General features: G+C 48.3%; 1 protein-coding gene across 1 annotated transcript; it reads right to left on the bottom strand.

Annotated features, from left to right (window-relative positions):
- On the bottom strand, positions 1–27,407 carry MXRA5 (matrix remodeling associated 5). The gene is made up of 6 exons (XM_069463760.1): positions 27,217–27,407; positions 21,048–21,177; positions 20,300–20,690; positions 12,384–17,381; positions 6,862–7,762; positions 1–1,912 (listed from the first exon to the last, which is right to left on the bottom strand). Exons 1-6 carry the CDS (start codon positions 27,405–27,407, stop codon positions 1–3), a joined length of 8,523 nt encoding a protein of 2,840 aa, XP_069319861.1.

Below are 27,407 nucleotides of genomic sequence, written 5' to 3'. Positions count from 1 at the left end.
TCAGAAGACGTGGATGTAAGTCGTTTTGGAGTCACTGCCCAGCACGTTCTTGGCGGTGCACTTGTAGAAGCCCGCGTCCCTCTGCGAGGCGTGCTGGATGGTCAGCGCTCCCTGCGGGTGCACGAATCGGTGGCCGTATAGACGAGCCTGCGCGCCGGCCGTCAGGTGTGACTTGTCCGGCAGCTCCCAGGTGATCTCGGCTTTGGGGATGCCCATGGCCATGCAGTTGACTTTGACCGTGTGCCCGGGCCGCGTGTAGATGACCGGCTCGGGCTCGCTGGTGATGCGGGGCGGATAGGCGATGACAATCACGGAGACGCTGGTGACCGAGGGGCCGTACTCGGTGTCCATCCTGCACGAGTAGGTGCCCCTGTCGAACACCGAGGCCTCGCGCACCGTGAGGGTGCCGTTGTCCGAGAGGGAGAGGCGACCGAGGACGTGGGGGCCCTCCAGGACCACGCCGTTGGGAAGCGTCCAGGAGAAACGTCCCCGCCGGCCATCCCCCGCGGGGACGCAGTGCAGCCGCAGGGTCTCTCCGTTGATGATGCTGACCAGATTGCGGCGCGGGTCGCCCACCTGCGGTTTCAGCCCCACCTTCAGGGACACCAGCCTCTCCGTGTGGCCCGCGGCGTTCCTGGCCACGCAGCGGTAGGCCCCGGCGTCCGCGGCGGACAGGCCGCTGACGTGCAGCCTGCCGTCCGCCTTGTGGAAGAACCGCTGCAGCTGCCGCCCGCTCTGCAGCTCCGTGCCGTTGGGGAGGACCCACAGCAGGGTGGGCGGCGGGGACCCCGCGGCCGAGCAGTTCAGACTGATGGTGTGGCCCGCCGTGGCCGTGATCTTCTCGCTGGTGGGGTCGTGGAAGACGGGTTTCTGCATGGGCTCCAGCACGGTGAGCTGGACCACCAGCCGCGCCTCGCCGCCCTCGTTGCGGGCCATGCACACCAGCTGCACCGAGTCGCTCTTCCTCAGCTGCCGGATGTCCAGCGTGCCGTTGCGGTGCACGCTGATGCGGTTTCCGTGGTAGGGGGCCGGCAGGACCACGCCTTCCGGAAAGGCCCACAGGACCCTCGGGGCAGGGATGCCTTCCGCCCGGCAGTCGATGAGCTTCCGACTGCCCCCGGCCGCGATCTCCCGCACCGTGGTGATGGTGTTGGAGTTGCCGTTGATCCTGGGCGGCTGCACGTTGACGTGGATCCACACGGTCTTCCTGTCCTCGCCCGCGCTGTTCCGCACCAGGCAGGTGTAGTTGCCGCTGTCGGAGCGCTGCGCTTTCTGAATCAGCAGAGTGCCGTCCTGGTACACCTGGTACTTCTCCGAGGACGCGGGGATGAGCCTGTTGGTCGGGGACAGCCACGTCACCTTAGGCATGGGCTCTCCTTTGGCGTCGCAGGGGACGGTGACCACGTCTCCATAGGGCACCTGGACCACCAGGTACGTCTTGTTCCGGATGGCTGCGGGCTCCGCCACCACCTTGACCCGGACTCTCATCTCGTCCTTCCCGACCTGATTTTCGGCGAAGCAGGTGTAGTCCCCTTCCTCCCTCATGCCCACCTCGTTGAAGTAGAGCGTCCCGTTGTTGAACACCACGTAGCGCTTCGTGCGCCCGCCGCTGTCGTCCGACTGCATGAAGGAGTTGACCAGGCTGCCGTCGGGGAGGCCCCAGGAGATCTCGGGGTTGGGCAGCCCGGTGGCGACGCAGTCCACTTTCAGGTCGCCCCCGTAGAAGACCCGGTGGTCGTTCTCCTCCTTGTGCTCGATCTTGGCGGGTTTCATCACCACGTTCACCTGGAGCGCCGCGTAGTCATCGCCCACCTTGTTCCGGGCCACGCACAGGTAATCGCCCGCGTCTCTGTCGGTCACCGACTTCACCACCAGGGTCCCGTTGGCGAACGCTTTGACTCTGGAATCGAAGCTGAGGGCGAGAAAGGAGAAAGGAAGCGGGGTGTCAGTTGGCCGAATGCTCCAGGCTGGCTGTGGGGCGCCGGAGCGAAACTGGCACACGTGGTTTTGGGAAGTGTCAGCTCACCCGGCTGCTGCCGCAAAAGGCCCAAGGGCGTCTACAGCCTGGACAAGATTGAGAACAGGCCGGAAAGGGATTTACGGCTAATGAGAACTTCCTGGTAGGGTCTGGCCAGCTGGGCGGGCCGTGGATTCAAAGATGGGAGAGGTAGGCAAAGACTTCAGCCGAGTTCGCGCACGTGTGTGTGCGTTTGTGTCCAGTGTTTGTCCCCTGGTCTTTGCAGACAGTGTTGCCACCACAAAATCAGATAGAATGAATCCAAGTTAGCCTTATAAAAAGGTTAAGTGCTTTCTGGGAGAAAATGCTTTAGACACCACTCCTACTCTTGGCAATTGCTTTTTTTTTTTTTTTTTTTTTTTAAGACATTGTAGCCCAGTATCAAGCCAGGGGCAACAAAGTAACTTTGACATTGATCGTGTCATTATGGTTCTGCCCAGACGTCCACAGGTATTTAATAAACCTGGATTTGTCAGCGCTGGGCAATACTGGTGTAAAGCCTTCTTCTCTAGGATTTGTAATTAAAACTGAACGACACAGCCGGGCGTGGTGGCTCACGCCTGTCATCCTAGCACTCTGGGAGGCCAACACGGGAGGATCTCTTGAGGTCAGGAGTTCGAGACCAGCCTGAGCAAGAGTGAGACCCCATCTCTACTAAAAATAGAAAGAAATGATCTGGACAGCTAAAAATATATATAGAAAAAAATTAGCCAGGCATGGTGGCACATGCCTGTAGTCCCAGCTACTCGGGAGGCTGAGGCAGGAGGATCGCTTGAGCCCAGGAGTTTGAGGTTGCTGTGAGCGAGGCTGACACCACGGCACTCTAGCCCGGACAACAGAGCGAGACTCTGTCAAAACAAACAAACAAACAAACAAAAAAACCCAAAACTGAATGTAACTAAAACCCTGAGGGTGGCATGCCATTCTTCTCTATGAAGTCCAAGCACATCTGAGTTAATATTCATGAAAGGTTTTCAGTTTAAAAGAGACAAGATTGAAGGCTTGATAGAGTAAAAAAAAAAAAAAAAAAAAACCTTACATGGATTGTTTAATTACACCATACCAGGTATATAGTTGGAATTTAGTAAGAATGAAGCTCCGGAGATGATGATTTAGAGTTTCTTTAGGATTTATATGGGGTTATTAATTTGTTATGCACGTGACATTTTTATAAATATTGAGCCGTTCAGAACTCGTGTTTTGAATAACCCAGGGAAAAGATCGGAGAGGTTCTCATTTTTAAAGTGTCCACACTGAATTTTCAATTTCACTTACGTTATAAAGGGAGAGGGTGTAATTGAGCTGTAATTCCTTAGCGTTTCCTGTGAATACTGCACTATTCTAATGGGATGTCTGGGACAGTATCATAGATCTTTAAAAAGAAACCGTCTGCCTGCACTTGGATGCAACCCAATCACCATAAATAAAAGCAACTATTATACTAACGGTGACCAAATAAACTTGTCTTGTGGGCCAGGACTGAAAACCAAGTCAAGGTAACATGGTGAGGAATAGGAGAGGTGTGGGGCTGGCTAGGATATTTCAATGTGTCTTGGAGTTTGAATCCAAACATTTGTACCATAGCGTATATCTGCAAACATTATGAAGTGTCTACAGCACTGATGTCTGGCCCTAGTTATAATCAGAATAAACTGGGCATATCTGAAAAACACGCCTCCTGAAGGACTTGGCTTTAGGAAGGGAAGTGCCAATGATCTGTATTTTTAAATCATCCTGGCGTCTAGCAGAGCAAAGGGCTCTCTTGTTGATAAAACTCAGATGGGTTGTTTAATGACACCACGCTAAGGATGTAATCAGTCGGAATCTATTTAGTAAGAATGAAGCCCCAGAGATGATGATTTATGATGGGTTTAGGGTTTCTACAGGGGATATTAATAAAATGACTCCAAACCCTCCTGGAGCTACATTCGTGTACTGTTATCCATTCAGCGCTGGCTCAGCCACGCCAAAGTCAACGGAAAACAGGCGGGCGCAGGTGGCGGCACATTGGCTGAGCGGGAAGACGTTCCAGGGTGAGCCGGGTACTCGGTATTCCGGATGGACTGTGCGAGCTGTTTCCAGGCACCGCCCAGCTATAGCGAACATTTAAAATAGAAGCTGGGCACGTGGGCTGATTCAAAAGCAAATTGGGTAATCGAAATGGGTATGCCCCTGTAAAATGATGAAATTAAGAAAATAATAATAAAATAAAAAGAATTTGAAAAAAATAAATAAAATGAGAAACCAAAGCATTAAGCTTAAATAAAGTGGACTTATAGCCACAGCTCACTGAAACCTGTGAGAGGCAGAGAGAGGAAACCCTAACACAGAACCCTCCCCGTCCTTTTTTGACCACTACACTCTCTTTCTTTGGCAAACATCCATCATTAAATATTTTCTATTTCGTTTAAATAATGAGTTGAACTATTGAGACCTTAAAATGTACATATATTTGGAGAAGTTTGCTTTGTGTTCCACTTGGTTTTGTGTAGGGTAGCCTATACGCCTATCCTGCACAAAATGTGGCTAAGTTGCTACAAGGTTTTATGATTTTGAGACCCTTAAAATAATAATGCAAATAATGCTCCTCTGCATTTATATCATTTATGCAACTAATCCATAAAAGCAGTGTGCCCTGGCGGCTAGCACACAAACTCTAGCAGGCTGGGAATCTTCATCTTCTAGATTCACAGATGTATCTGAGCACCTACTGCATGTCTGATGGGAAGAAGTTCAATAAATATTATGGATAAATTGAACAAATAAATATTTGAACTTCTAGCAATGGAAAAAAATAGTAATAATAAAATAAGATAGAAGCTGGGGAAAAACACCTTAGCCCTTTTCTTACATCGGGGAGGGCCCTGGAAGCCCAGCAACAGCTGCACTGAACAAACCCACAAACAATGACTTTGCTCCCATCCTGCGGTGGAACCCACACTGAGATGTTTTCCTGCTTGAAAACACCACTTGAATTCATTTTCCTTTTCCTCTGTTAGCTCTGTCCTCTATTATTTTTGAAACACTTACTAAGGAGACATGAACCTTTTTGGATCTAGTCCAGGGTTTTGAAGACTCAGCACTCCTGACATTTGGGGCCAAGGATTCTCTGAGATGGGGCCGTGCTGTGCACTGTAGGGTGTTGAGCAACATCTCTGGTCTCTATCCACCAGATACCAGGAGCAACTACCCCAGTTCTGACAGCCGGTAATGTCTCCAGACATTGCCAAGGGGTCCCTGGAGGCAAAATCACCCCCAGTTGAGAAACACTGCCACAAACCTATATGTCTGGAAACAGATGGTATGTGATTAGAAGGTGGCTTTCTTCATCACTAAAATACATTTTTTTTTTAAAATTTGAGATGGGCTATTTCTGTGTCGCCCAGGCTGGAGTACAGTGGTGCAATCATAGCTCTCTGTAGCCTTGAACTCCAGGGTTCAAGTGATCCTCCTGCCTCAGCTCCCAAGTAGCTGGTACTACAGGTGTGCTTTACATAGAGAGATGGGGTCTTGCTATGTTGCCCAGTCCGGTCTCAAACTCCTGGCCTTAAGTGATCCTTCCACCTTGGCCTCCCAAAGTGCCAGGACTAAAGGCTTTAGTCACCATGCCCAGCTATTTTTTTCTTAATGTTTTGTAGAGATGGGGCCTCATTATGTTGCCCAGGCTGTTCTCCCACTCCTGGCCTCAAACGATCCTCCCACCTCAGCCTCCCAAAGTGCTGGCATGACAATCTTGAGCCACTGAGCCTGGCCCAAAATATATTTTTATAATTCCAAGTATGCTATCTTAGAGCTGTAATGATATCTTTATTTTTATTATATTTTTGCATACTTTCATTGTATCATTAATGCCACATTAAAATAAGGCCTAAAACACCTACGTATTTTGTTAAAATTAATAAAGGAACCAAAAGCAGCCTAAATTGTTTTATGTAATATTATGTTTTAAAATACAGTGAAACATATTATTATTAAAACAACAGCTTTTTGGTTCCTTTTTTTTAATTATTCTGGACAGGCAAGAGGGGAGAAAGAGGGTCAAGTGTATTTTTCTGGATCCTACTTTATAAAGACAATGGCTGGGCATGGTGGCTCACACCTGTAATCCTAGCATTGTGGGAAACTGAGGCAGGAGGAAGCTGAGGTGGGAGGATCGCTTGAGGTCAGAGTTTGAAACCAGCCTGGGCAACATAGCAAGACCCCGTCTGTACAAAAATAAATAAATAAATAAATAAATAAAAAATTAGCCAGGTGTGGTGGTATGCACCTGTAGTCCCAGCTACTGGGGAGGCTGAGGCAGGAGGACTGCTCCAGGTCAAGAGTTTGAAAACAGCCTGGGCAACATAGCCAGACCCCTTCTTTAAAAAAAAAAAAAAAATTAGCCAGGTGTGGTGGTATGCACCTGTAGTCCCAGCTACTGGGGAGGCTGAGGCAGGATTACTGCTCCAGGTCAAGAGTTTGAAAACAGCCTGGGCAACATAGCCAGACCCCTTCTCTAAAAAAAAAAAAAAAAAAAAAAAAAAAATTAGCCAGGTGTGGTGGTGGCATCTGTAGTCCCAGCTACTTGGGAGGCTGAGGCGGGATGATCCCTTGAGCCTAGGAGTTCCACGCCGCAGTGAGCTATGATGGCACCACTGCACTCCAGCCCAAGTGACAGAGAGAGAGAGAGAGACCCTGTCTCTTAAATAAATAAAAGAATGAATAAAGGCAAGATTTCACTGCGTGAAAAGGTATGCACAGGGAGCAATGTCTGTGCATGTTCATCCTGACCAGGACTCATGTCCTTTTGGGTCACCAAGAGTGTCCCCAACAGGCAAGGAGAGCAGAGGGTCCCCGCGATTTACCTGAAGAGCGCGTCCACCATGCGTTTGGACGGAAGCCTCCACTGGATACGCGGCCAGGGGTCGCCCGAGGCGCTGCAGTCCAGCCTCAGGGTGCCCCCGTACCTGACGTTGCTGCTGCGCGGGGAGGTGGCGGTGATGCGCGCGTTGGCGGCCGCGCGCTGCACGGTCAGCTGCACCGTCCTGCGCGCGGAGCCCACCAGGTTGGCGGCCACGCACTCGTAGCGCCCGCTGTCCTTGGGCGCCAGGTTGCGGATGTAGAGCGTGCCGTTGGGGAAGACGAACAGGTTCCCGCGCAGGAACTGCGAGGGGCGGATGTGGGTCCCGTCCCAGAGCACCCAGCGCACGCTGGGCAGGGGCGCGGCCTTGGCGGTGCAGTGGATGTGGACGCTCAGGCCGGGCGGCAGCGAGATGTTCTCCGCCTTCTCCTGGTGGATGACCGGGGGCAGCGCCGCCACGTGCAGGCGGATGGCCAGGCTGTCCGCGCCCGCCGCGTTGCTGGCCACACACTTATACACGCCCCTGTCTGCGAAGGACGCGTCCTTGATGGAGAGGGTCCGGTTTTCGTGCAGCGTGACGCGGCCCTCCACGGGGGACACGGTCTGCCACACCCTCCTGTCGGGGAAGATCCAGGAGATCTGGGGAACTGGGGTCCCCTTGGCCAGGCACTCCATGGCGATGGTGTCTCCCAGGTAGACGGTGACGTCCTGATAGTGCGAAGCGAGGATTTGGGGCTGCTGCACCGTCACGGACAGCAGGACCCCCATGCGGTCCAGCCCGTGCAGGTTGCTGGCCGTGCACAGGTACTGGCCGCGGTCTTGCACCTGCACCTTGCGGATAACCAAGGTGCCATTCTTGAGGACTTCGAACCGTTGTATCCTGGTGTTGGGAGTCATCAGGGCTCCTGGAGTAGAACGACAGGGACCATTACCTTTGACATAAACCGTGTCCTTTCCATCATGCCCAAAAAGCATTGTTCGTTCATTAACCTAATTCTCCTACTTACGGCCCAAACGGCAAAAGCAAATGCGCAAGAGAGAGGTTTTTGTCGACGATCATTGAGGAAATGCAAAACCACCCTGAGATACCACGTCACACCGTTAGGGTGAACAGCATGGAAAAGACAAAGTTGGACAAAGCAAACCAGTACAGCCACTAGGGAAAACAGTATGCGTGATCCTCAAAAAGTTAAAAACAGAGCCGTCCTATGAATCAGCAATCCTGCTTCTGGGTATGTAGCCAAAGAGACTGAGATCAGTATGTTGGGGAGACGTCTACACGCCCACGCTCACTGCAGCACTGTTGACAGTAGCCAAGACGTGACATCAACTCAAGTGTCCACCCACGGATGAACGCAGAAAGAAAATGTGGTGTATCTACACAATGGAATACTATTCTGTCTTAAAAAAAGAAGAAAATGCTGTCATTGGTGACAACGCGGATGAACCTAGGAGACCTTATGTTATGTGAAATAAGCCAGGCACGGAAAGGCAAACACCACGTGATCCTGCTTCTATGTGGGATGTAAGAAGGTTGAACTCGTAGAAGCAGAGACTAGAATGTGATTAACCAGGGCCGGGGGTTTTGCGGGGGAAGGGGAGACGTTGATCAAAGCCTACAAAGCTCAGCTAGACACAAGGAATAAATTCAAGGGATCTATTGCATTCACGGTGACTATAGTTAGCAGTAATACATTGTGTACTTGAAAATTGTTACGGGAGTAGATTTTAAGTGTTCTCACTACAAAAATAAAAGGGGTTTCTTTGGTAGAAAAAAAGAGAAGAGAGAGGAAGAATGTTTTGTTTCCCTTTTTGTTCATTTTTATGGTAGTCCCAGAAACAGGGCCACAGACCTTCTTCCGGCAAAGAATAGTGAACACGGGCTTCATAGAGAATTCTGGAAGCGGTTGTGAGCCTCAAGCACACCCGAGGTTGTCTGACTGTTCATTTCAGTTCCTGGAGACACAGCCCCTGCCTCATTTATGTTGACACTGGTCTCCTGAACTCCCCAGTTGCCTGCTTAGACATTCTAGGCTTGCGGCTGTTGTCCACCCCTGCCCAGAGAGGTCCCCGAGTCCACAAGAGAGAGGGATGGATGTCGTCATTCTCTGCCCCGTCCAGGTGAGTTGGGCACAGACTCAGGCTTCCCCATGACGTCTGACCTCCTCACCACTCCAGCCGGACGGTAGACGTGAGTGAGATAGGTTCTTATTTCTCTCCACTCTATGTTCTCCATATCTCACACCCTGTCTGACCTCCTGTCTGCCCTCGTCAAGGTCTGTACCAACCATGTGTTTTTTCTTTTTTTTTTAATCTCAAAATGTTAAGGGAAACCAGAATTTTATCAAAAAGACACCTGCACTTGAATGTTTATCGTGGCACAATTTGCAACTGCAAAGATGTGGAATCAACCCACGTGCCCTTTGATTCGTGAGTGGATTCACAAAATGTGGTGTATGTATACAAGGGAGTACTACTCAGCCATACAGAAGGATGAATTAATGCCTTTTGCAACAATTTGGATGAAACTGGAGGCCATTCTCCTAAGTGAACTACGTAAAGAATGGCAAATCAACCATGTGTTTCTGATGCTCTGGTAGCTGGGGCTTTTGCTGACCCAGGAGGGTCCACCCCTGCCAGGGCTAGCCAACTCCTAAAGATAGTAAAAGACTCCCCCATGAGCTTGCTTTTTGTATGCAAACCTAGCAATCCAGAGACCACACCCCAACCACCTCCGTTATGGGGCTGTCACAGTCTGGATCATTATCCACCTGCCTTAATTACCCCAGGGTCAGGTAGCAGACAGCTAGGGAAATCCCTGGACCCTCTACAGCCTGCTGAAATCTCTCAAACTACCCCCATTCTAAGCATCAACTGTTTCTTCTCACAGAAAGCACACAAAAATGGCACTTGCTCAAATTTTCCCCTATCTCTTTGCCTCCTGAACAATTCTGGTGCTTCCCAGCAAGACCCCCATGGCATGGCTTGTGCCCTCAGGAACTGTGAACAGCAAACTCTCTCCTCCATGGCCAATGCCTTCTGATCTTTTGGGCTCACCACACCAGAATATAGTAAAACCTACATTCTAAAACTGGGACGCCCAAGAGAGCCCCCTCCTTCTTCCATGTTGCTGGCCCCTTCCTGGGTCTGGGCTTCACCCGTGGACTATGCCTTTAGTTCTGACTCTTTTGCTAATAGCTTTCTCTAAGATGGGAGTGCTGCCTTTGGATGAAGGGTTCAAGCTCAGGAAGTTCTCCATCGCCCTCATCCTCATACTCTCTGCCAAGGTATCTGTTGTTCATCCACCTCAGAAATGACCTGTTCTCCCCGCGATGAGGCTTTCATGGTGGATGGGTTATTCCAGTACAGAGCACTCGTGGAAACAAGGCCACTACACGGCATGTTTACAAGAGCTGCCAAGACCACAGCTGTCTCCTCCAAAACCAGGTCTGGGGGCCAAGTGAGTGTGTCCAACTCACCGTGTCCCAGGGTCCCAGGGAGCAAGACTTGGTTGGTGCTGGTATGATCTCCTGCCTTCCAGGTAGTGCAGGTAGGAAGCCCTTCATCTTTGCGTTTAAGCCCTCCCAAATGACAGGTGACTCCCAAATAATGGTCCTCACTCATGGGGTTTCAGCTCCCCATCAAGGCATTTTACGATGCAGAGATAGAGTGTTTATCTATTCCATTTAATTTGGGGTGGAAGAGAAGGACCACTGTAACCTCCTGCCCATCATTCTAGTTCATAACCAGTTACATGGTTACCTTGTATTTCCCTCCGATGCCTCAACTAATGAACTAATTTGGCTTATCTGGCAGCAAAGGCAGGATACAATCACATCCTATAGCTCCACAGCCTTAGAATACAAAGCTCTGTGGATGGGAGCAAATCTCATTTTTGCCACACACTGAGATAGAACTTCCTAAAACCCAGAGCTAGCTAACAGAAGAGCAGCCAGCATTCAGAGCTGATTGCAGGAGATGCAGATGAAAAGTGTGCACGAACATCTGGGGAGAAGGCACGGTCCAAACATGCTCTGACATAGCCCAGGCATGGAAGATCCTAAGAACGAACACAAATGGGATCTCCCAGTAGAGGAATGGGTTCCTTCAAAGGTGTCACCCTTTTGGAACAAAAAAGCCATGTTGTCCTCCATCTGCAACTTCAAGCAAAAATCATTAGGAAATCGTTACAAAAATATATGACTTCAAATGCTGAGCTGAACAGAGGAGTAATTTCCCGAGGCTTGGTGCCTCTGGGAGCCTCTAGAACCCTTCCAAAATTGGGGAGATAAACCCGACCAAAGAAAGTACAGGTTTGCTAAGTGCTAGCTGCAAAATCATTCTTGTATTGTCCAAATAGAAACAACACACATGCGCGCACACACACACACACACACACGTGCCTTCTGGTCAGAAGCCAGGAGTGAAGGATCTAATTGTGTTGAGAGAGAAGGAAGGGATGGTTTTTCAGGGAGGGTGTGACTCTCAGCTTTTATTTTCTTCTATTAATATTCCATAAAAATTGTTTTGCCATTCAGACAAAATGGATGGTCAATTTGTGAAGAAGAATGCTCTTTGGGCACCCTAACTTTCCAAGTATAGACCACTGTGTCCTCCCAAAATTTATCTGTTGAAGCCCTCACCCCCAAGACCTCAGAACATGAGTGCATTTGGAGGTAGCACTTTTAAATTGATAATCAAGGTAAAATGAGGTCACCAGGATGGGCCCTGATCAAATAGGACTAATGTCTTTATAAGAAGAGGAGATGAGAACAGAGACATGCACAGAGGGACGACCCCATGAGGACGCAGGGAGAAGATGGCATCTACACAGTAAGAAGAGAGACCTCAGGAGGAACCAGCCCTGAGACACCTTGATTTCAGAGATTTCCAGCCTCCAGGACGTGAGAAAATAAATGTCTGTGTTTAAGCTGCCCAGTCTGAGGGACTTTTGTCATGGCAGCCCGAGCAGACTCATATAACCATCTCTCTAGGTTCAAGTCGATGAAGCACCTGATTAGTGCTTAGAAGATTAGAAGCTGATGTCTGGCCAAGCTGGGTTTACCTTTGCAAACCATCAGAAGGGCAGGGGGCATTTGCAGACTTCCCCTCTTACCTATTCTGTGCAAAACATGGGTGGTTGAAGACTTTTGTACAGTACCCAAGTGAGGAAAAGTTGAGTGGGTCCCGTGACGGAATATCCCAAAGCCTAAGTTGTTCCCTATCCAAACGACCTATCAGATGTTTCCACGGCTTCATTAAAATCTCACATCCATTCTAACTCCTCATTTCCTGTCCCTGGAAGCATATAGAGGAACATGCTTGGATCTAAGTTCTCAGATGTCTCCTTCCCAAATTTATCTGTTGAAGCCCTCAAAAATTCGAAAGATAAACCTAAGCAAAGAAAGTGCAGCTTTGCTCTGCCAATGCATTGTTTTCTGAGTCTCCAGTTCTGCCTGGAGTCAGATTCCTGTCACCTCCTCCCACATAAACTCTGGGTAAGATGTAGGTAGGTAAACATCCTACCTGTGGAAACCTTTGTCCACGTAATGAAAGGCTTGGGCTTCCCTGTCGCCTCACACGGGAACGCAGCGTCTGTCTCGGCAGTGACAGACACAGTCTGTGGGGATTTGGTGATAATCTGGGGCTTTTCCCCGGGCGTCCAGAATTTGGATGCAGGCGGTCCTCCCACAAAGAGCTTTGAGCTACTCTGATGGAAGCTTCCAGAGGACTGGACGGAAGATGTCGCAAAGGGGACGGAGCTCCGGGTGGGAGAAACCAGTGGGATATTCTGTAAGTTAGTTGAGGGTGATGCCATGGTCCGGGGAGGGTGCAGCAGGGGAGGGGCTGGAGGACCAAAGTCAATGTGGAAGGTGCTCTGGGAATGTATCCTATTGTACGGACCCAGATTAACTATCCTCTCCCTCGTCACCGGGGCAGGAGAGGCGGATGTCTGGGGCTTCACGGTGACTCCCAGCTGTGGGAAAGAGAGTGTTCTGTTGATAAAGAAAGGAAATCTTCCATTGGAAAAATGAGGAACTCTTGAATTTGGAAGCTTGCCAGCTGGGTTTCTTGGCTCAGGAAGGTTATTATTTCCAAACACCTTGGAGTAGCCATTGAATTGGTCAGGTCTTTGGTCAGTCACTTTGGTAAAAATGTTGGGTTTGGACATGTGCAATGGAACAGGCGTTGTCGTAGTTGGTAATTTTGGAGTGAAAAAGAGTTTGCTCCCTGGCAAAGCCCTAGAGGGAGATGTAGTTATTTGCGGTTTGTCGGTCAAATGACGGGAAGGCTGTAATGTTACGAAATATCTGAAGGAGCTTTGTGTGGCTACATCAGGTGGCCGAACTGTTCCCCGTGGTGGGATAGGTTTGGCAGGGACTCTGGATGGTTGGTGAGAGACATGGGCTCCCCCATCCTGGTGGTGACTCTCTGGGCTGCGTGGGAGACTCTTGTTGCTCCTTCTGTCAAAGACTTCCTTTCCCAGCTCTTGCTTTGGAGACAACTGAGGTGTGTCCTGCTTGGAAGAAGTGGTAGATAATTCATCTGGCCTCAGTGTAGGCTGTGTCCCTTCATTGCTCACTGGGGGTGCTTTGGTTTCTGGGTTCCCCACATAATTCAAGAAAACATTTTCCTTGGAATCTGTAGATGTTGGAGATGTTCTGGAGCTAAGAAGTGCTGGCTTAGTGGTGGTTTGTGCCAAAGGCCCAAGAGTTGTGGGTGGGAACAGGGAGGTTGGCTTCTCCCTGGGAGCAGCAATGGGGATGTGATTCTGTGATCTGGTTTCAGAGTGAAGAAAAGCCACAGTGGTTTCATGATGTTCCTGACCGTGGGTGGTGGTTTCTGCCTGACTTGAGGACAACTCTGGTTTCATGCTTGTGAGAGTAGTCGAAGCACCAGTTTCTTCCTGTTGAGATGGTGTTGAGACTGTAATGGAAGGTGAAGACACAGAAATCAAATCCACATCCTCTAGCTCTTTCAAAAGGGGAGGATCTGTAAGGTTTTCTCCAGAACTGGTAACAGGGGTGTCCATCTCCAGGCGCCTAGTCTGGGCTGTTGCTGGGGGATTCCAGCTTAGAGTTCCTGGAAAACCTATAGGAGGGGAGCCTTCCTCCATGGAGATCTCTCCCACAGTGGAGACCAACGAGCCAGAAGTTGGTATGACATTAGTGATCGACTCACCGGGGACTAAAGCATCAGTTTCATAGCCTTTGACATCTGTGACATCATCGTCCTTAATTTCCTTTCCATCTGATACAGGTTCATATGTGACTGAAAGTGTCTCTTGGACGTCATGGTGAGATGAATGCATTTTTGTGGTGGTTGTCATGTAATCTTCCACTCTGGTTACCTCATACAAGTCCCCGGTTCTCGGAGGAACAGTTCTGGACAAAGGTATAGTTTCTGAACCGGGAGTAATAACATTTTTATATTTATTTTCTGGAGAAGGGCTAGGCTTGGATGTAGATGCTCTCAAGCTCACTGTAGAAGCGGTATAGTGATGTTTGTTTGGCCTCTTCCTGTGTTTCCTCCGTGGGGTTCCCTTGGATACAGGTTCTGTGTTCTTCTCCATTTCCAGCTGTTTTGGGATATTAACTGTGTTATCAACCCAAGCTGTAGGAACCAGAGAATTCTCCACTTGGTTTGGAATCTTAATTTCAGGTCCTGGAGTTGGTTGTGTAGAAACAGTCTCTGTTGGGGCAAAAGTTGTTGGTGGGGTTTGCTTATGCCGGTGGCGGGATTTGTGGGGGCGTAACCTCCTCCTCCCGTTGGGTCTTCTTTGAGAAGGATGAGGGGGCATTGCTGATGGGGCAGGGGCATTTTGTCTTGGGGTCATCATTGCTGCTGTGGTGGTGGCTCTGTCCAATACAGTGCCAAGTGTGGCTTCCCCAGGCTGATTAAAAGGATGGATGCCGCTCTTCACTCCCGCTGTGGAATCCAGCAGAGTGATGGATTTGATGTCTTGCCCCTCACCCTCAGAACTTCTGGAGTTTGTGGGGTGTCTCTCCAGCATATCTCCTCCCTGTGGTGTCTGAGACGTCGCCTCTCCACCCTTTATAATCAGTGGGGTGCCTTGAGTGCTTACACCACTTTTCACCAGTTGGATGTTGTCTGTGAGCCCTTGTAGATGTGATTGACCTGGGACATCGTGTTCCCCTAAAGTAGAATCTTCAAATGACTCCAATGTACTGAGGTCAGTAACCCACAGAACGGGAGTGGGAATAAAGTGTGCAGAGGTCGGTTCTCTCCTCTTATCCTCATCTGGTTTCGAATTAGTCTCCAAATCTGGGTAAAAGTATTGCATCGTCTCAGATTCGGCCAAGGAGATAGCATCCAGTGGAGGCTCATACCCACTCAGTGTGGGCTCTGGCACGGACCCACCATCTGCTGTCGTCCAGCTTCCCGTTGCTGTTTCTTCATGGGTGGGCTCTCCATAGATTGTGTCCACGGTGTATAGAGCAGAAGAGGACTCATAAGGGTCAGATATCAGTGTCGGGGCTGTAACCCACTTCATGTCAACTTCAGTGGGAGATACCTCCTCAACCTTCTCAGAAAACGCATCATCAATAACTTCTTCCAATGGTGTGCTTGTAACTTCGAGGTCTGCAAGAATCACTCCATTGCTGGCGTGCCCTGGCGCCATCTTGGGTGAGGAGAGGGTACTCAGCACCTGCTCCTCCTCACCAAACAGAGACATATCTGCTGAGGATTCTTTGGCATTGGTTGCTGTCTGCACGGGAGATGAGGCAGGGGGAGAAACAGCCGGGGAAGGAGGCGTTGCTTCCAGATTCATGGATGGAGGAGTAGTGGTTTTAACAGCCTGGGGTACTTCTGTGCCCTTAGGGAGATTTTTCCCACGGACTCTGGCTAGGATATCTGCCCAGCGCTCGGGATTAATCTGTTTGTTTGCCATGTTTATCCTTCGTCTGGACTCGAACACTCTGCGACCCTCTGCTATGTTGCTCTCCGGCTCTTTCTCAGGATGCTTCCAGGGTTTCAGCTTTCGTCTCCCTTTCTTGCCTTTCTTCTCTCCCGTGTTGGCATCATTCTTTGTTTTGAGGAACACTTCTTGGTCCTTTGGTTGTAGAATTCTCCTGGAAGTATCATCTTCATCTCCCATGCCTGAGGCCCCTTCATCCTCCACGACATCTTCTCTCACTCGGGAAAGAGCTTTGGCGTCTGGACGTCTACCTTTTTTGGATGACCTGCTGGACCCTTTCTTACTCACGGCGACCTCCACGGTAAAATGGTCTGCCCCTTGCTGGTTGACGGCCACACACCTGTAGTAACCGGCATCGCTGACTTGGACCTTTGGGATGGAAAGAGTTCCATTTGCCAACATGTATGCGTGTGACATGTTAGCCAAGTCATGGACTATCCTTTTGTTCGGAAGAATCCAGCTGAGGTGTGCTTCGGGTATTGCCAACGCACTGCAAGGCAGCATCACTGGCTCCCCTGGGTTCTTGGCAATTGTCACCGTGTCTCTCTCAGACGGCTGAGTAGAGGGAGGCTGCACGAGCACCCTATATGCGATCCGGTCCATTTCATCCCTTACCTGAGCAATGCAGTGATACAAACCAGAGTCCGACTGCTCCATTGATTTGATCCTCAGCCAACCACTGCTGAGGATGGAGAACTTGCCATCCTGGTCGTCCATTGGTGCTTTGAGGACGGAGCCATCTGGAAGCACCCAGAAGATAGACGGACTCTCCGAAGCTTTCACGTTGCAGCTCAGCTGGCACGACCCCCCTTCCAGGACCGTCTGAGCTCTTTGCACAGCCCCACTCGGCTCAATCATTACCCAGCTTTTGCTCCGAGCCTGCATCATGTCCTTGGTGGACATGGTTTGAGAATGCTGCGCGTAGTAGGAGAGCAGCACCTTCTTGGCCGTACTTTGACGTCGGTTCAGTTGGATTTCTATGGACGGCTGCATGACCCATTCGGGTTCTGCGAGAACCTGGGCTCTGACACCCGTGTAGTAAAGGGCGTCATCGTCGTCGGCGTCCTGCCTGTACTGGTAGCTGACTCTGGGGTCTTTGCTCAGCATGGCTTCCCGCTGGAGCTTCACAGGGACCTCACTGTAATACGCTATCAATTTCCACAGTTTTTCGTAGTTTTCCCGCGTCATCGGACACTCGAAGTCCAAGGCGACCGTTGCATTTATGTCAATCTCTGGAGGATCCGTTTGGTTCAAGTGAATTTTGTACACATCCATGGGCTTCTTGATGTCACAGACCAAGTCCACCGTGTTCCCATGTTCATCGGTCATGTTCAAGGAGATGTTCCACAGGGGGAGCTGGAAGCCCTGCAGGACCAGCTGGCTGTCACTGTCCTCCTCTGGTTCCCGCTCTTCCTCCGTATCTCTGCTGCTGTTCTGCCTCAGAGGGGACTCTATGGAAGGCTTCAAGCAAGCGACATCCTTCAGCTTGTGAATCTCTTGTCTGTACAGCGTCTTGGGACTGGCGCACAGAGCGCACAACTGACCGCCTTCGTACGCTTTATCCTTCTTACACTTCAGAATCCCTGAAACAAACAAGCATACAGACACTCTGTAAGTCAGGGGGTCAAAGAAGGGTGTGACTTTCACATGGTCCCCATCACCCAACACTTCCACGAGGAAGGAATCCCAGGCTCACGTTGTCTCGACTTTACATCGCAGTTTTAGCACAGCGTGCGGTAACTAACCGGTGTGTTATGATTACTCAACAGTGAATAATAAACACTAATAGAGTTTTTTTTTTCAGTATTTTTAAGTTTAAAAAAAAAAAACTCACTTCATTTATATACATGACATTGTGGACCTTATGTGAAAGTCCAGGAGAACGGACATAAGTAATTGTACCCCATGAAAATATTTCCAGGTGAAAGGATGAAACTTTGATATGAATTCCATCATACCTACCTATAACTGTTTTTTTCCCTTTTGCTATATATATATATATATATTTTTTTTTTTTCCTCATTACAGACTGTTTACTTTGGGGGGGGTTCATGTTTTATTCTTGGAATCCTCCTGAATTCCTTCCATCCTTTCTGGGTACTTGATTTCGTTCACTGCCTCATCTTTCTCTGACTAACTCATTACTAACTCACGGATTCTTTCTTGACTTTTCTCATGTCCTTTTGGTCTATCTCATCATCAATGGCCCCAGTCACCATCAGTGATGACTACCCTATGCGCTTCTCCAAGCCAAGCACATTCTCAGTTCCACACCCCATTCTCTATTTGAGGTGTCTGTTTAGACATCACAAAGGCTCTTTGAACTGACATCTACAGAAAAAAAAATTATGTTCTCTCCCTGCCCCAAACCTAGACATCTCATGCCTTCTCTACACCCATAAGTGGCGCCACAAGCTCTCCAGCTGGGGGGAGCTTGAAGACTGGTGGAAGTTCTTTTTGACAGTCCTGTTGGAATCTGCCCATATCCTTCCATTCCCCCCTGGATGGAACCCAGGCAAACTGCCTTATCCATGACTTGCAGAGTTATACAGCCCCTGAGTGGCTTCACTATTTTTCCCTTTGCCACCCTGATCACACTTTTCTAGGTGACTTTCAGAGCAAACACCTCAAATTGCAGATAGGATTGTTTTGCACACCTCCCCCCACATATACACATACACACGCACCACACATACACATATGTACATACCTACAGCCAAACACATGCATGCATAGGCATGCACATGCAAAGACATGCACATGCATCTCCTCCAGAGATTGGCAGAGATGGTTCTCTACCTGCCAAAGCTCCACAGTTCCAATTCCATAATGCCATGTTGCTTCTGCAAGAAAGCTATCTGGATGCACTTTCAGTCCCCTTGCACCCACTGGGGAGTGGGGACTAGGTCCTCCCAGTGGAGTGTGAGTTCACTGGCACGTGTCTTTTCTGCTTAAGACCATTCACAAGAGGATGCACCTTCATCTTTCCTGCATCCATTGCCTGATCAAGTCCTCTGATGCCAAATTTAAGGTGGAGCCAGAGATGGACACAAATGGGTCCCTGAATCCATCCATGGAGGGAAACCACTCATATGTAATCCTGATATAAGGCAGGTGTCTGGAAGCTTCTAGGTGGGCACTGGCTAAAGAGTCTAAGAGGAAGCGGAGGTCAACAACACCTCTGAGAGGAGGCAGTCTTGCAGTGAAGCTCTGAAGGCTAATTAGAAGCCAGCTCCTTGAACATCTAGCAGAAAATGCTCCTGGCAGGAGATTGATTCCAATGATGCTGAGTTGGAAATAAGTTTGGAAGGTGCAAGGAACAGAAGAGAGAACAGTGCTGCTGGATGTGGATGACTAGAAGAAGAAGGGGACCAGCAAGCAGCAGGCATGTGTGTGGAGAGACAGGTGGAAGGAGCATGGTGTGGGACCTTCTTGGAAAGAGCGTGCCTGTCGCCCTGACAGCAACGGAAGCTGGGGGGCATCTATGCAGGGGTGTTGCGGGGCTGGATGCATGCTCTGAAAATTGTTCCCACTGAGTGGCAGAGAGTGGACAGAACGGGGGACTAGCAAGGCTGTGGGGACACCTGGACAGAATGCTCCACCTTCCTGCCAGAGAGGGAAGAAAGGAGCCCGAGCCAGGCCAGTGGCTGTGAGAATGGAGTTAAGCAACTAGAGCCAGATACAGTCAACCCATTGGGATCCGAGGACAGGAGATGGGTTGCAAGGTGGGGTAGGGAAAGGGGAGAAATAAGGAAGGAAGAGGGAGGGAGGGAGGGAGAGAAGGAAGAAAGGAGGGAGGGAAGGAAGGAGGGAAGGAAGGAAGGAAGGAAGGAGGGAGGGAAGGAAGGATGGAGGGGAGAAAGGAATTAATGAAGGAGGGAAGGAAGGAAGAAAGGAAGGAGGGAAAGAGGGAAGGAAGGAAGGAGGGAAGGAAGGAAGGAAGGGGGAAGGAGGGAGGGAAGGGAAAACTTTTCTTATTTTGAACCACAATCTACTCTTGCATCTTCTACACATTCTCCTGGTGGCTGTCATTGATCTCCGGATCAATACTGAACATCTCTCCTCTGCCCATATAAGAATAATCTCAGAGTCCGCCCGAGCCTGCCCCTTTTCCAAGCATCCCTTGATGCCTCCTCACAGGACGTGGATTCATGGACCTTCCCCATCCCAGCTTCCCACATCCAGCCCAAGGTTGGACGCCACACTCCTGACATCCAATGCACGACAACCCAAGTCCATGCTATGTAACTGGCTACATGATCGTTACATTGTTACTTTCTATTTCAGTAAAGGATGCATGCATTAGCATATACAATGGAGCAGTGTTGACATGGAAGTGTTGACTTGTCACATGTAAGTTCCTGCCTTACTGCTCAGGAGCGCTGATTTCACCCCAGGCAAGATAAATAAAGCGACCTAAGAGCCTTGGAGATCAACGGACCGTTCCCGTGAAGGCAAAAGAACGTGCCGTTGGGAGCCCTTTGCTCTCTTCTCCTCTTACCTTTGGACCTGGCGTCCCATTCCAGGAACCAGCGCATCTGGCAGTCGCAGGCCCAGGGGTTGCCCTGCAGGTAGAGGTTCTCCAGCAGCGGCATGTTGCGGAGCATGCCGGCGGGAAGCGTGCGGAGCATGTTCTCCGCCAAGTAGAGGTGCCGGACGGTGGACAGTCGGAAGTAGCCCAGGAAGGAGAACGTGGAGAAGGTTCCGGGGTGCAGCTGCTGCAGCAGGTTTCCTTCCAGGTGCAGCAGCCGCAGGGACGTCAGGCCGCTGAACGCCTGTGGGTGGATGAACTCGATCTTGTTGTGGTCCATGTGCAGCCGCAGTAAGTTCGACAGACCCTGCAGCGTCCGGGCTGAGATCACCCTCAGCTTGTTGTAGCTGAACTTGAAGACCTGCAGAGACAGGGAGGGGGAAAAACACAAATCCCGTCTGCAGTTTAGAAAGCACAGGGCGAACGACAGAAACCACTAGGGAAGGCTGGAACAGTAAGTCAGGACATTAAGCTTGTTTTTCATGCAAGAAAGAAAAAAAAAAAAGCCATTTTATTGATCATTAGGGACAAGTATAGAGTTTCTGGGTTTCTTTTTTCTTTTCTTTTCTTTTTTTTTTTTTTTTTTTCAGCACAGCTACTAAGTGAAGTATCCCAAGAATAGAGTTTTCCTGTTTTTTTGTTTGTTTGTTTGTTTGTTTGTTTTTAATTGTGGATCGTAGAGGATGCAATTAGCAATGCTCCTAATGGCCGAGTTTACCTGCAGGGCAGTGAGATCTCGTAAAGCTCCATCCGGGATGTTTGGGATCTCATTGCCATGAATCATAAGTAGCTCCAATTTGGTCAGTCCTGCAAATGAGGTTTCGGACAGGGCCTGTATGCTATTAAACCTACAAAGAAAAAAAAAAGTAACAATAATAATCAGAATAAAAAACAGTGAATGCTTAAATCCCATATGGAAAGGATTCCCCAGCCCACCCTTAGGTTAGTGATATGCTAATTCTGGGGTCATATCAGGGCCATTTCCACAGCACGCTCATCCCTTTGGGTCCTTCTCTGTCTCTGGAATCAAAAGAAAGTGACGGGCTGAGCGCAGTGGCTCACACCTGTAATCCCAGCACTTTTAGAGGCCGAGGCAGGAGGATTGTTTGAGGTCAGGAGTTCGAGACCAGCCTGAGCAAGAGCGAGACACCGTCTCTACTAAAAATAGAAAGAAATTATCTGGACAGCTAAATATATAGATATAGAAAAAAATTAGCCAGGCATTGTGGCGCATGCCTGTAGTCCCAGGTACTCGGGAGGCTGAGGCAGGAGGATTGCTTGAACCCAGGAGTTTGAGGTTGCTGTGAGCTAGGCTGATGCCATGGCACTCTAGCCTGGGCAACAGAGCGAGACTCTGTCTCAAAAAAAAAAAAAAAAAGAAAAGAAAAGAAAAGAAAGTGACTCATATTCATTAGTCTTCATTCAGTTGCAGAATATTCACGGAGAATTTCGGCTTGGAATATGCTAATGTCCGCAGGAGGCTAAGTAGGCTGTAGAATCCCAAATGAGGCATAAGGCTCCTTGTTGGAAAATGCTTTGAAGTAGCAACACTGATGGCTGACACATGGCGGCAGGAATGGCAAAAGTCTCGGCGGCAGAGAGAACTGCGCATCTATGTAACAAGATAGGAAAGCGTTCCGGGCGGAAGGGTCAAATCCAAGCATTGATCCGCCAGACACCAACACTGTCATTGCACAAAGACACCTTGCCCAGCCCGATGGACCATCTCGAATGTGGTTTGTAAACCTGCTGGGTTTTCTTTTTCCATTTTTGTTGCTGTGTAAACATCGGTCAAGATGTTTTCTTGACCAGTTTGGAAATGTCCTGTTGCCGTGTCAGTCATGACCCAGGAGCAGCCTCAAACGTGGTCGCCGGAGAACGGATTACAGGGTGAACGGAGAATCCCGCAGGCTGCTACCTCTCGTCAGCGTTCCTGCTGGGAGATAATGCATCTAGCTTGATGTTACTGGTCCCTTGTCCTTGTCACCTAAATAAAAGGAAGTCGGCCCGTACAGAATGCAGGTGCATGGCTCCGTGTAGCAGATGCCAGCTATGAGCAGTTTTCTCGTAAACTGATATGTGCCTAAACCCGGACGCCAACAGCAAAGTCCTTAGAAACACCCAGCGGGGTGTTAACTTCCCTAAGAGCCAGGCTTTAGGAAGCACCTTTTGGCTACAAAGTCTAGAGTGCCAGAAATTTAAATTGATCATCTCCACCACCAAAAGCATTCGCCTGGATTGCTTCGAACCCTTCCAAGACCTATTTTCATAATTGCACTGACATACGTAAGACCAAGTTATGCAAAGAAGACACCAGAGGGCAAAACATTCACCCCACCTTGTTAGAATAATATTGTGTGGATTCAAAACAGTGTCTGGGGAAGATGCCATCAAAGGTGATCTTATTTCCTGTGAGTCATTTGGACTCATGTGGTCCAAGAACAATTATATACAGAGCTTCTCTCTTTGGGGTTATATAACATTCTCCACGCTTCCTTGGTGCATCAGCGTGCTGGCAGCTGAGCGCTGCTATATTTAATAGCAGTGAGAGGAAAATTTTACAAGAATTGGGTTCAAAGCTAAGTGTGCACAGGCGTTGGATTCCACCGGAGGCTGGAGGCTTAGCTGGACTTGAGCCCTGTCTTCCACAAATCACTTTTTAAACTCTATCACTTCAACCCCACGAGGCAGGCACGTCCCGCTAAATTGTCCCACGGCAGAAACGGAGGTTCAGAATGTTTCCAAATGTTTCAAGATCATGTTGCAAATCAGCAGGTGAAAGACAATTGAACCAGGGTGTGCCCGATTCCAAAGTTTACATTTTTGCTTAGTGCTATTTTGGTCTTGTTAAAACAGGACCGGGGTGGAAAAATTCTGTAACATCCTCATTGTAGAGGAGGGGAAACTCCCAAAAGATAGGGCACGGCATCCAAACATACACAGTCACAACAGGTAAGGTCCACACAGCCTGAGAGCAAAGCTTCAATTTGCAGTCACCTGCCATTAACTGGGGCAGGAGAAGCAGCAAACACTAGACACCGTATTGCACTTGGTAAGTTTGGAGGAACAGAATCACGGTGCAAAACTCCCCCAAAGGTAACGTTGCAATGACTACTGAAACCCAAGGGAAGGAGGTTCGCTCTGTGATGTTAGGGATATGACCTCCTCGGTAGGTAAAAAATTTGAGTAAGAGAAGAAAGAGGTACCCCCAAAATGAGCTCAGTGTATCTGGCAGAGTCTAATGTAGGATCTTGACCACAGCCAACTGGGTCGGGGACTGGGGTCCCGATTTTCCGGTCTGCCTTGTTGTCTGCTAGCGATGAGACAGAACCGTGCAAAAGATTTACGTTTTGAGGTCAGACACGCTTAGTGCTGCCTCCTGGCTCCACCAGAGAAGTTACTTAACTTTTTGGAAGCTCAAATTCCTCATTAGTAATGTGCCTGATAATTCTATCTCCAAAGGACCGTGTGTGTGAGTTAGATGACATAATGTCTATACCCCTGCACATGTCACCATGGGCCGAGGATTGCGGCAGAGTTTCTGGAGGGAACTGTGTCTACAGCAAAGCAGCTAGTGAGGAGATTAGAGGGAAATTCACACCAAAATGAGACTGCCTAGAAAAACAGGCAGCCCAAAATAGCAATTAAAACGTACGTAGGCGGGGAGATAGTGTAAGAAGTATATTCTAGAAAAAAAGATGTTCAATAACAACGTAAACATTCATATGTTCAAAATCCATAAATGCTCAAAAATGACATAATAAAACAATAATAATAGGAGTCAACACGTCCATTCAATAATTCTTCTCAGAAATATACAAACGACCCAAGTCCAGACCGGATTAAAGGAAGTCTCAGGCATGGTTAATAACCCTCTTATGTTGCTGCTTTTATTTTTAACGGAACAGCTTGTCCCCCGCCCCCACCAGGAAGTCAGGCTCCCAAGGTCTGGGATGAGACCATGTCAGCTCAAAGACCTGTGTCACTTTGTCATCTTCCTCATGCTTGTTTTTTAGAGGCCTTAGAGAGCTACAGAAGTGGATGCTGTTGGAGTTGCATGTTGGAATGGGGAGGCTATTCTAGGACAGACAGAAGCCTAGCTTATCCCTGGAGTGCTGAGTGGAGGAGGAATTGTGTTTCCCCTCTTCACCCAGGGGTATGCACGAATTCTCTTTGCATCCTTCTAAAAAACCTGCAGGAAATTTGCATGACACTCAGGAAAAGAATCTAACAGAAGAGATTACCTGGGTAAAGCCCAGTTCTGCAACTTCCTGGCCACCTGGCTTACATTATAGAGAATCGTGATCACCTGTTGATGGGCAGTCGCTGACCCCATATCAAACTCAGTGAAATGTTTACATCAGACAGTATTTGCAAAACTGCATCAAAGGTACCAGTGAGTATTGCCAAGCAGAATTTAAAATACAATACACAATATGGGTACCAGAGAAGTTCCAGAAAGATGTCATTAAAAGGACTCTTTTAATCAAAGGGGAAAAAAAAATCTTTGAAAGTCTGGAAATCAGACACTAGGTCGATGTTATTTTTTTGTTTGTATGTTTGTTTCCTCAATAAAAATATTTGGAGAGAAATTCTCAGAAAATCTTGGAGGTTGCCCAAGCAGGAAACAGCAATGAAGACAGAGAGCCCTCAAGACAGCTGTGTGGGAACAGAAAGTTTCATTAGCTTTCGGCCAACAATCCTCATTCCTTGAGAGTCTTACACGCCCTCCAAATTGCTGAAACACAAATGAGACCTTGAGTTTTATCTGTTACACACTGGCCTTGCTTTGCTTTTATTTTCGCAACAAAATGCACGATGCCAGCCTCATCATCTATTTGGATATTGATTTTCAGAAACAGTGCTGTGATATTGTGAGTGATGAAAAAAGTAACATATCTATTCTTGTTCCAAATGAAGCCAGAAAGAAGTCACAGATGTTCAAGCAATGAAATAATTCCGTAGGGTTTTGAATTTTTTCTGGTTTTTTTTTTTTTTTTTTTTTTTTTTTTGGTGTTACACAAAGGCACTCAAGATATCACTGGTACCAACAGGAAAAAGAAACATTTGATATCTTTGTTTTATTCCAGGGGTGAAGTCTTTAGACAGCCATCAATCATTGTCTTTATTGTGAGTTGCTTAAAATGAAAGCATTAGAAATGATGTTCTAGTTTCGAGGATGGTTAAGTTTCGCACTTACAAAATACTTTTGTTTAAAGACAGCTGGCAAGAGAAACATCCCAGAAACTGTAGACAAGATGCAAACCTCTGCAAAGGTAAGTTCTACTGGTGTTGCAAGTCTAAAGCTATCAACCAAGTAACCTTCTCATTTGGGAAGATAAGTGCAGGAACTGGCTCACTGCTAGTTACAACCTGACAGCCTCACACAGCACTGCTGCCCAGGAAGCGCACTGAGAAAGAATTCTACACCACGCCGCAGTTCCCATACTTTTTAAGGGGCTCCAGTGAGGCTTGTCTGGCAGGCCCCCCTGCTGTGTGACCTGCCAAGGGGCTGGGTTTGCAGGATTATGTGGCTAATCCCAGCAAGTGGGACCACGTGTTAAAATGGCTCACGAAAACCCAACACCTAGACAGAGCCACTCTGCACCCTGAGAGGTGCACGAAAAAAAGAGAAACTGTAGATGAAGCTCTATTTTCCACTCTGCATCAACCACATCCTTCCGTGATTCCAATGGACTTTGGTGCCTCTTCCATTTTTCTCGCTCCCGTGAGACGAGGAGTCTGTCTTAATAAATGATAAGATTGTAAAAATGAAAGCTGGCTTGTGTATTAATATTCCTTTCTGTGGCAAAGTCCAATTGTTTTCCTTATGGAGCTATCAGCAGTGGGGTTGACTTCTCAGGCAGTCAGACTGTGAGATTTCCCAAGATTCTGTTGAGAAATCTATTTAATGGTCTATTGCCATAGATTAGGGAACTTTCCCTCTGATGGTCTCAACTTGTCATTCTCTAATTCAACCACTGGACTTTATAGTCAACAGATGCAAGATTTTTTTTTAAAAAAAAAAAAAAAAACTGTGCTATAGGATGTCAGACACATTTACAATTATTTGTTTGTGGACTCGCATTTGGCCCTTCCATTTTATTAAAACATTCCCACAGCAGATATGCATCCAACACTAACTGAATGTGTTCTTTTCTGGATGGTTGAAAATCACTACTACATATGGTTGAAAAACTCCAAATGATTGTGGACTCTTAAAATTGCACATGAGTGCCTGTAGTTCACAGCAACTAACATTTATGTACAGTCAACACTTGTGTGTATCAAATGAAATAAAGATAGAAAATTATATTTAGAATGCTGCATAAAAATACTTTTTTAAACAAAAATTAATGTTTTAAGTAGGCAAAACCGAAAAGAACTCTTTTATTGCCTCAAAGTCACAGGCCAGATGAGTTAGAAAATGCCACAGATGATCTACTTATAGTATTCATTTTAATATTTTCTGAAGTCTCTCTCTTGTTATTCTTAAATAAGTAAATAATAGTTTCTGAAATCTCTCTCTTGAAATAGACTTCTTATATTTAAGGATGTGTCATGTGCATTCGAATGGAATCGACAACATATTAAAGAAAAGCTATCCTATCCAGGCGGTTTCTCGACAAACTAAAGCTGTTCATAATTCTCTGTTCCTAGACCTTGTAGTGGTTGCATCTGATGGAATAATACTCAGACAACCGTCTGAAAGGGCTGCATTTAGCATCCTTAAAAGACGTTGCCCTCTGCTCTCCCCATCTGGAGCTACCTCGTGCCAGACAGGGTGACACACAGAGGAAACACACGAAGTCAAGCAGATGCACGTACGTGCCTCCAAACCCAAAGTAAGGCGCGCGCAAAGACATTGAGACGAACGTGGTACAAACCCCAAATTGATCCTTTCCACATGTTTGGAGATCCCGGCAGGCACAGACGCCAGGGACCGGAACGTGCAGTGGGCCTCGCTGGGAACGTAGCAGGCGCAGGCGTGCGGACAGGCCCGCGCCGCTCGAGGGTGGCCGCCGCAGACCAGGATCAGGACCACGGAGAGCGCCCCCCAGGGAGCTCGGGTGGGCAT

This window comes from Eulemur rufifrons, chromosome 30 (genome assembly GCF_041146395.1).
Source record: "Eulemur rufifrons isolate Redbay chromosome 30, OSU_ERuf_1, whole genome shotgun sequence".
NCBI classification, from domain to species: domain Eukaryota; kingdom Metazoa; phylum Chordata; class Mammalia; order Primates; family Lemuridae; genus Eulemur; species Eulemur rufifrons.
Note: the sequence above shows the minus strand (reverse complement) of the source record. Positions and strands in the feature narration are given on the sequence as shown.

Bases quoted from the DNA above. Each gene is read 5' to 3' on its own strand.
- MXRA5 (XM_069463760.1), bottom strand. From the start codon at position 27,407: ATGCCCACCCGAGCTCCCTGGGGGGCGCTCTCCGTGGTCCTGATCCTG. The intron at 21,178-27,216 runs GTTTGTACCACG...TTTTCTTTGTAG, and splicing joins GTGGAAAGGATCAATTTGGG to GTTTAATAGCATACAGGCCC. The intron at 17,382-20,299 runs GTAAGAGGAGAA...TGTTTGTTTCAG, and splicing joins ATGGGACGCCAGGTCCAAAG to GGATTCTGAAGTGTAAGAAG.